Source organism: Trifolium pratense, linkage group LG6 (assembly GCF_020283565.1).
Source record: "Trifolium pratense cultivar HEN17-A07 linkage group LG6, ARS_RC_1.1, whole genome shotgun sequence".
NCBI lineage: Eukaryota > Viridiplantae > Streptophyta > Magnoliopsida > Fabales > Fabaceae > Trifolium > Trifolium pratense.
Genome location: NC_060064.1, coordinates 10,664,597 through 10,674,519, shown reverse-complemented (window position 1 = coordinate 10,674,519; position 9,923 = coordinate 10,664,597). Strand labels below are relative to the sequence as shown.

Here is a 9,923-nt window from a genome sequence, read left to right as displayed (position 1 = left end):
TTAATGAAAACACAACTGCGGCTAATTCAAGATCGTGTGTCGGATAGTTCCTCTCGTGAACCTTCAGTTGTCTCGATGCATACGCTACCACTTGACCTTTTTGCATAAGCACACCTCCTAGTCCCATCTTCGAAGCATCACAATACACGACGAAAGATTCCTTAGCATCCGGTAAAATCAACACAGGCGCGGTAGTCAACCTCTTCTTAAGCTCTTGAAAACTTTCTTCACACTTCACATCCCAAACAAACGCTTGATCCTTCCGAGTCAACTGCGTCAAAGGCAAAGCCAACTTCGAAAATCCTTCAATGAACCTTCTATAATAACCGGCCAATCCAAGAAAACTTCTTATCTCAGAAACAGACTCCGGCGTTCCCCATTGCAATACGGCATCAACTTTCGCTGGGTCAACCGCTATTCCTCCACTTGAAATCACATGACCAAGAAAACTTACTTCTTTCAACCAAAAGTCACACTTCGACAACTTAGCATACAACTTCTTCTCTTTCAAAATTTGCAAAACAATCCGCAAATGCTCCTTATGTTCCTCTTCGGACTTTGAGTAAACTAAAATATCATCGATGAATACCACTACAAACTTATCCAAGAATGAATGAAAAATCCTATTCATGTACTCCATAAAAACACCAGGTGCATTGGTCACACCAAAAGGCATCACCGAATATTCATAATGACCATACCTCGTCCTAAAAGCAGTCTTTGGTATATCTTCCGTTTTCACTCTAATCTGATGGTATCCGGATCTCAAATCAATCTTACTAAACACGCAAGCTCCAACCAATTGATCCATTAAATCATCTATCCTCGGAAGTGGATACTTGTTCTTGATCGTCACTTTGTTCAACTGTCGGTAGTCAATACACAACCTCATACTCCCTTCTTTCTTCTTAACCAACAACACAGGTGCACCCCACGGCGATACACTAGGTCGAATAAACTTCTTCTCAAGTAGTTCTTCTAGTTGCTTCTTCAACTCATTCAACTCTGACGCTGACATTCTATACGGTGCCATAGATATCGGACTAGTACCAGGTACCAAATCGATCATAAACTCTACTTCTCTCTTCGGCGGTACATCTGACACGTCTTCCGGAAATACATCGGGAAATTCACAAACAACCGGTAACTCTTCCACCTTAACTTCACCTTCCATCTTCAAGGATGCAAACAACGCATACACCTCTACAGGTTCCTTCAACGATTCTACTACTTTCTTCTTACTCATCAAATGCAAACTCTCCTCCGGTTTAGGAAATACAACAGTCTTCTCACAACAATTGATATGGACTCGATTAAATATCAACCAGTTCATACCAAAGATAACATCTATTCCACTAAGTTGGATACACACTAGGTCCATTCCAAAGTGTCTACCAAACACGGTTATGGGACAGTCACGACATACGAGACGGGTAGTTACAGAACCATTAGCAGGAGTTTCTATTTCCATACGACCAGACATTTCTGACACAGGTATACTAAGACGCTTCATGCAATCAACGGATATAAAAGAATGTGTTGCTCCCGTATCAATAATCGCAATTAAAGGAGTGTTATAGATGAAACACGTACCTCTAATGAGATTATCTCCCTGATCTGCATCATCTCCACTCAAGGCAAACACCTTTCCCATAGTCTTCTTCGGCTTCTTGCACATAGGACTCTTGTGACCCTCTTCACCACAATTGAAGCAAGTCACCTTCACTTGACACACATCCGACTTGTGTCCCAATCTCCCACAATTAAAACACTTGTCCACCTTCTTTGGGCACTCATAAGACTTATGACCCAACTCACCACACTTGTAGCATTGTCCACCACCTCTCTTCTTTCCACCACTAGACTCAACAACCTTCTTCCCCTTGTCACCATAAGGCTTCCCACGGTCTTGACCTTTTCCTCTCTTGTCACTCATGGCCTTGTAGTAATTAGTTTTGGCCTTTCCATCATCATCACAAATACGGCACTTATCCACCAAAGTCGCAAAGTCTCGGATTTGAGAAAATCCGATAAGATGCTTAATGTCCGGGCGCAACCCACTTTCAAACTTGACACACTTAGCCTCCTCAGCGTCCACGGTGTTGTAGTGTGGACTAAACGCACAAAGTTCTTCAAACTTCACGGAATACTCCGCCACAGACATGTTCCCTTGCTTGAGTTCCATGAACTCCACCACTTTCTTGTTCCTAATATCAGCCGGAAAGTACTTCCTCAAGAACTCTCCCTTGAACATCTCCCAAGTGATTACCACACCACCAATTCCCATCCTCAGCTTAGCATTCTTCCACCACTTGTTAGCTTCTTCACGAAGTACATAAGTACCCAAGGTCAACTTACTCTCCTCGGTACACCTCATAGCCTCAAAGACAATCTCAACTTCCTCTACCCACTTGACAGCAGCATCTAGAGCATAGCCTCCAGTGAAAAGTGTCGGATTATGCCTCATGAATCTCTCTAACCTCATCTCATCTTCCCTCCCGGGTTGATGATCTCTAGCCACGATGTTGGTCAAAGTAGCTATCGCATCTGCCATCTGATTGTTAGCCCTTCCAGCCATGATCCTGAACAACCAACCAATCCAAGAACAGACTTAGAAAGGTAATATCAACAGTGTTATCTCTACACAAGTTGAATATATGGGCAACTAATCTTAATTGGTTCCACATGAACCGACCTTGCTCTGATACCACTATTGTAACACCCAAACCCCTTACGCGTATTTATTGAATATAAATAAATAAAACACTTAAGAAAATTCAGGCGTCACATGTTATAATACAAAACCACGGCATAATTAAATCAATCATGCTAGCACAGCGGAAATTAAAAACGATATTTATCATAATGTATATCATACAATGATCATAATTGTTCACACAATATCCCTAGGCTCTAGGCCATATCAACAAAGGATATTATGTTTACAACCCAAAAGATAGGATTAGCAAAGTTAAATATGCCATCACGGGCTTAGATACAAATCAAGCGAATAACCCATCACGGTATTACACCTAATCAGAGCAACTCTATACAACCCGTCAAAAGAGATATACAAATATATCTAAAGGAGTAGTCTAAGCTAAACTCCTCACCAAAAAGCGTACTACACGAGCACGAGCAACCTCTAACTTTGATCGGGATCCTCAACCTGAGAATCTGAACCCCCAACGGTCCAGCACATAACACAAAGCATGAGAGTTAGATCACATAATCAAAATATAAGTGTAAGCAAAAGGTACTTAAACACTCCTTCAACAACAACAAGCATATTCATAATTTATAAACATGCATCACCATTAACTACTCAATTACAAGTTCTAAACATGTATAATCAAGTACCAAATAATCAATCTACAATTCATTACACTTAGCCAAATTATATGTCACATATCACTTATCAAGTAATGCACACATATAACCTAATGCAACTCTAATGCTTCAACTTCATGAATGTCAATCCTAGACATTACTAATGCATGTGGTACCATCTTCTTTATTAGAGTATCTCACCTCTAATATCCTTCTTTATCGGATAAATATAATCCGATATACTTCTTTATTGGAATATCCAATATCCTATTTAATTCATGAATGCATGTATATGTGTTCATGAATTCACTCACAAATAATTAGCATAAGCTCTTCATTTATTATGTGGAACACTATCCAACATACTTCATCATTAAGATTTAACAAAACCTTAATATTCGTCATTTACACATCATACATGATTAACAATCATTATGAGCATCAACAAGCATCAACAAGCATCAACAATCATCAACAATCATGTAAGAATAAGCCACTGATAGAAAATACATGCAAAGGAAGATAGCAGATGAAAAACTGGTGCAATCTGCAGTATTTCCGCCTGGGGCGGAAATTTTTACGTTTGAGGCGGAAGTTTACGCCTGAGGCGCAAAAATTTACGTTTGAGGCGCAGAAAAATCTGAAAGGTTGGCTGCTCACTGCTCTTCCGTTTCAGGCGGAAATTATTGCGCCTGAGGCGGAAAAACATGCGTTTTCTACACAAAAACGCCCAAAAATCCCATTTTTCATGTTATAAATCCCAAAAGAGTTTGTATTCAAGCTTAACAAACATAGATAAACACAAAAGGACAGTTCATTTCTCAGATCTACGTCATAAACATCGAAAAAGTAAAGATTGACACTTTTTCATCAAAACTCTCAAGAACACAAAGTTCTTGAGTTTAATCCATTAGAAAACTCGTTTTAACCATTATTTCCGTTCATTAATCATGTTACAAGCATGTTAAACATATTAAGAAACTTAGGAACGATTTCCATCAAGAAAATCCATTCCAATCTAAAACGAAAATGGGGTGGAGGAAGTTCGGGTAAGGAGAAATCGACATTCTCCCCTTCCTCGAATCACCCACGACTATGGAACCTACTCTCATACCTGGATTCGAAGAAAACTCGAAGATTTGATCTTGATTCTCCTCACTTTCCTTTGCCCTAGCTCTTGAGCTCTCTTCTCTCTCCAACTCTCTCTCAAGAACACAAAACTATGAGAAATGAAATGTTCTCTTCTCCCCCTCATGGCCATATGGCGCCACCTCACACACATAAGGCCCATTGGGCCTCAAGCCCAATTGGCTTGGCCCAATAACACGATAACTCACACTACTCGCTTAATAACTAAAGTACTCGATAAATAACTCTAGTTATTAACTTAATTAAATTTCTACGTTAATAAAATACTTTAACACATAAAAATTATTAATTTGAAAATTGGGTCGTTACAGTGTATACCACCCTTCGACCTGAAACCACTATGGACCCTAGATGTGGAGTAGAGTGCTTAGTTGCCGTTCAAACATTGTCCGTAACAGGATGACTATAAAGTCGGTTGATGGGTACTCCACAAATCATGCTGAGGGACATGAGTGACCTAGATGGAATTTGCCCCTCCTACATAACAGGAGCAATATCTGTAGGCCTCTTGATGGAATATGACTGATAAAATGCGTGGCCACACCGAACTAAGTCAATATGAGATATTGAGCTTATTCGTTGCTCAGTATATTCTGGGATCAAGAAATAAAATATTGAACCATACAAGGGTGACACGATCTATGCCTTGTGTTCAATATAGATATAAGGGCAAAGGGGTAATTATACACACGATCGTTATCACGAAAAGGTTTCGTTAGATCACATGACATTCTCGTCACTTGGGTAGCAGTGATGTGTTGCTAGATACCGCTCACTGTTTATAATATTAAATATGTGATTTAATATTATTGCCAACGTTACGAGAACCTATAGGGTCACACACAAAGGACAGATAGATGAGAGAAATAAATAAGTAAAACTTATTTATAAAATAATAAGTAGGACTTATTAGTAATTAAATAATTAAGTATGACTTATTATTTAATTTATGAAAATACAGAAATGCGGTCCACCGTAAGGTACGGTGCAGTGCTTGGCTTGATGACCACACAAGTGGTTCTATAAATAGAACCCTTGTGATGAAGTTTAAAAAGCTTAACCTAATTCACAAAATGAAACCTAGCCGCCGCTCTCTAAACCCTATTCTCTCTGAATCTCTGGTGGAATTGGCTGGCACCGGTCATCGGAGAAGTTCTGTTCGTGTGGACTGAGTAGATGCATCGCTTCTTTGCTTTGCTCGTGATCAGAAACAGTTTCTACTTCAAAGATCCGTTCATCGGGATTGTTCCGCTAAGAGGATTAAATTCATGAAAAACTCCTCTTAAATCCCTTCAGTATGGATATCTCAAAAATAGTCAAAAGGTGGATCATTAACATGTTTATTAAATAAATTTTAAAAATATATTATGAAATATATTTTATATCAAATGTGTAAACTTCATACTTTTTAATTAGTTTTTGTATTTATGTTTATAATATTATATGCATCTCTCTAACAAAAATTTAAATTTCTTTAATAAAAGATTGATCAAACATGAATTTTTATGCACAAACTCTATTTTAAATAAAAATTTGAGTACTTTTTTCTCCAAAAAAATATACTTAAATATTTCGACAAAAAAATTACACATTTTAAGACATCTATAAATTATTAAACAATAAAACATTAGAAGGGATGCTTAAAAAAATAAATTATAAAGTATATTTGAATCATTTGAATTCTGGGACGTAACAATTGCGGGGGTTTGAAACCCCCGCAAAATGCAAACCTGTTAAAGAATACTGGATTTTATGGTTTGAAACCCCCGCAAAACAAAATATAACAAACTACATAAACTATTTAGCGGGGGTTTATAACCGCTGCTAAATAGTATACCTATGAAAAAAAAATTAAAAATTCTGGGGCGGGCCATGGCCCTGTCCAGCCCATGAAGGGCTCCGCCCCTGCCTGAACTACCTAAAAAATAGTGAAATTACCCTGTAAATTTTGTATAATATATGCTCATAATGTGAGAATTACATTGGGTAAGCCATTATAACTGTCTTGTGTTGTATGGTTAATGGAGTTAGCTTCCTTAGATGAAAAATTTAAACCAAATTACCTAAGTCTCATACAAGCTTATAATTTATTTTTAAAAAAACCTAAGTCCTATACAAAAAGAAACTATAAATACAACATAAATATGAATAACATGGGCTTATCTAATCTAAACTCTCAAATTAATAATATTTTTTTTTATATAATCCAAATTAATAAAATTTGAATGAACTAACCAAAACTGATATGTAGTTGCACTGCAAGAGAAATGTTAAACCAATTTAGAAATATTTCATAATTTGAAAAGCTCTTCAAAAAGAAAAATTCAAAAGGACACTACTTACGACTATATAAGAGAAGAGATTTATATTTAATTTTCCGTTAGAAAATGAGCATGGCAATTTTAACTATTGTTCATCAAACGGGTTAAAACAGTAACTTCATACTATAAAACCCACCATATCATCCACCGCCATCACTATCGGATTTTCAACGTTACAGAGTTCTCCACCATCGTCGACGTTGCATCCGCCAGATCCGCCACCGCCATCACTTTGAGGTAATCACTGATTTGTTAGGGTTTTTGATTCGTGTATGAAGTTTCTCAACTCACTTTGTGGTTTCTGATTTGGGGAAACGTACAAATTATTTGATCTGTTTCTGATATGAAGTATAAATTGGATCTGTTTCTGATTTGCGATGTTGTGAGTATGAGAGATGATTGATTTTGTAGGGGACAGCAACCACTATGTACCAAAAAGCAATGAAGATATTTTCATTGAGGGTTTGTCCCATGTTTTTATTTTATTTTATTTTATTATTTTGTTTGTATTAAGCATCTGACTCGAAGTGGGTCAGTTGACAGACATATTGCATTATATATGTAGAGGTTGAGGTTCGAATCTGGTCATCCACTTATTTACTTTAAGGATGAAATTTCTAGTCACTAAACTACTTAACCAAAAACATCTGACTCGAAGTGGGTCTGATCATTCAAAATTTGTCTCCACAAGAGATAGGTAAACTTGGATAAAAAATTATTCTAGAAATGAACTTGACTTTTCTTGAGCAATTTATTTTAGCGGATTTTATTAATCATTTGAATCTTATCGACGTGGTTATTTTATTTTTTAATTTAAACAAAATACATAAACTGAGTTTGTAGACTGTAGTAGATGTCGTTTTGCACACATCAGTAATATATAGCAATGGGTAGTGGGGAGCTCTTTATTGATGATATACATACAATACAATACAATACAATACATACAATAGATATACATACACAAACATAAAACGACACACATTGTATAAATGGTGTTTTTTTCCGTTACAATTGTGTATGTGTATTTGGCGTGTGTATAATGTGTATATAAATAACCTTTATTTTGGGTTGCACTATTTAGTTGCTATTAACTAACCAACCAAGTATATATTCGACAAAATTATGGTAACACCACAATTTTGTAGAAACTATTAAATGTAGATTTTATAAACTCACAGGGATTTTGTCAAACTGACTGTGATACTAAGACCAGAACTATAAGCTTCCACTTTAATCTTAATTTTCATATAGTTCACTCATGTAATTATCTAAAGGTTCTTCCACCAGAGCCACTCTCCCTCTGACAGTTGAAGAATACAGCAGCAACAGGTGCTCCAAGATTGTAGAGTTCAGCAAATTCTCTTGTATTGAAATTTTGTCTCCATCCTGGAGCATAAACCCTTTGTCTACACTGTTGACGAAATAATACAAACACAAAACGATGGATCCCAGAAGTGGGTCGTGGCCTTTCATAGCTTACAACCTCATTACCTATGTGCAAAATCAATCAAACATAAAATTAGCTAGGGTGCAAAATGTAACTTTGCAAATGAACGATTGTACTAATAAACGTTCACATTTAGATCTTTTGAACATAATTTGTCTTTAAGCTTCATGACAAGCCTCCTTAAAAAAAAAAAAAAAAACACACACACAAAGCAAAATTTCACGACAAACCGTCTTCAAAATGATATTAGTGTTTCACATTCAATGGGTCTACAAAGGATATGTCAACCATATCATCTATTTAACTTTATCTTATCTTATGATATAAAACCCTTGTAGAATATTGGAGCATATGAAAAGGGCTTTCGAGTGAAATATTTTTAACTTATATGCAAATGATTAGCCCACATTTCTTTTTCTTTATTATAAAAATATTGTTTACATAACTCTCTTTGTTCTTCTTATCTACTGTAATTAAGATCTTTGACTCTCCAATAGTCATCTCATGTCATTCTGATGGCTTAAGCTCTTTGAGTCGGTAGTGTAAGATCTATTTTTTTGTTTAGGGTTAGATTACTTCTCAAATAAATAACTTCGAAAAATCAAACTCAAATTTTTTTTCAAGAATAGTCACGTTTTCAACTCTCCATTTTTATCCAATTAGCCCTTAATTAATATTATGAACAATTTTTCTCCAAATGTACTTATAAATAGACAGAAAGTGTATATTATTTGACGTAACACTTAACAAATGGATGGATAGAATATACATACCGAAACTGACCTCAGTAGTTGCTGGAATGTCAGTCACCATCCTAAAGTTTATTGAAAGAAGATTGTTAGTAATATATTATTTAAGGGTGCTTTTCGCTTGCACCTAAAACATAGTATTTGTGTAACTTGGACCAATTATAAGCATAAGGTTATGTAATTGAGTTACTCACCAATGAAGGTACTCCCTAAAAGTGGGGTTACTTGGGCTAGGTGAATCAGGATCCACCAAAACCTGTAATTAATTAGCGAATTAAATATAATCAAAGCTAGAAATTGGAACAATATGGTAAATATAGACGTGTCAACTATCTAATGTAGCAAAAAATATAAATTAAATTACTAGGGTGTAGATGTTCCTGAGGTCGTTTCCACCAACACTCACTCTGGGTTGATTTGCAACATGAGAAGGTTTAAGCTCACAACCATTATTCACTTCCCTATTACCATAGGTGACTCGAAGAGGAACAGAAGTTTCAAAGGGGTCTATTACATCACCTATTACACGCCCAACAGCAAGTGGATTCCTACTACTACCTGCCATATATGGATTCCTACTACTTGGGCTAGGGAAATTTTAGTGATACAACATACACAAAGAGGTAGAGCTATTTATAGAGGAAAAGCAGGGGACATGAGATAAATATTCCTCTATCCTGTTGCGTACCAATCTTTTTACTTAATATTTATCTTAAGCCTTAAAATTAATTAGGAATGTGTTATTGTTAGAAATTAAAATATGAGAACTAGTAGTAGAATTGTAGTACTAGTAAAATGAGACAAAATGCAACACATTAGTAATTACCTTATTGTAAGAGAAAAGATATAGTGTGATGAAGTCTTCAATGTTATTGACATTACATCTCAAAGACTTGTTACAACTTAAGAGGAGATTAATAATTT

The 9,923-nt window shown here is 36.0% G+C and overlaps 2 protein-coding genes across 3 annotated transcripts; both read right to left on the bottom strand.

Annotated features, from left to right (window-relative positions):
* Window positions 1-934: 934 nt before the first annotated feature.
* LOC123891717 lies at window positions 935-2,467 on the bottom strand (the record flags this gene model as incomplete). The annotated part of the gene is made up of 2 exons (XM_045941618.1): window positions 2,412-2,467; window positions 935-1,985 (listed from the first exon to the last, which is right to left on the bottom strand). Coding segments are annotated over exons 1-2 (1,107 nt in total), but the record flags the coding sequence as incomplete, so codon positions are not given.
* A 5,212-nt stretch (window positions 2,468-7,679) lies between these two features.
* LOC123892450 (protein FLOWERING LOCUS T-like) lies at window positions 7,680-9,619 on the bottom strand. Of its 2 annotated transcripts, none has more exons than XM_045942231.1 (4): window positions 9,364-9,619; window positions 9,194-9,255; window positions 9,024-9,064; window positions 7,680-8,294 (listed from the first exon to the last, which is right to left on the bottom strand). In XM_045942231.1, the coding sequence occupies exons 1-4, from the start codon at window positions 9,562-9,564 to the stop codon at window positions 8,068-8,070; spliced, it is 531 nt and encodes a 176-aa protein (XP_045798187.1). In that variant the 5' UTR covers window positions 9,565-9,619; the 3' UTR covers window positions 7,680-8,067. The 2 variants fall into 2 exon arrangements, with proteins under 2 accessions (XP_045798187.1, XP_045798188.1); XM_045942232.1 differs by having other exon boundaries at window positions 9,406-9,619.
* Window positions 9,620-9,923: the final 304 nt, after the last annotated feature.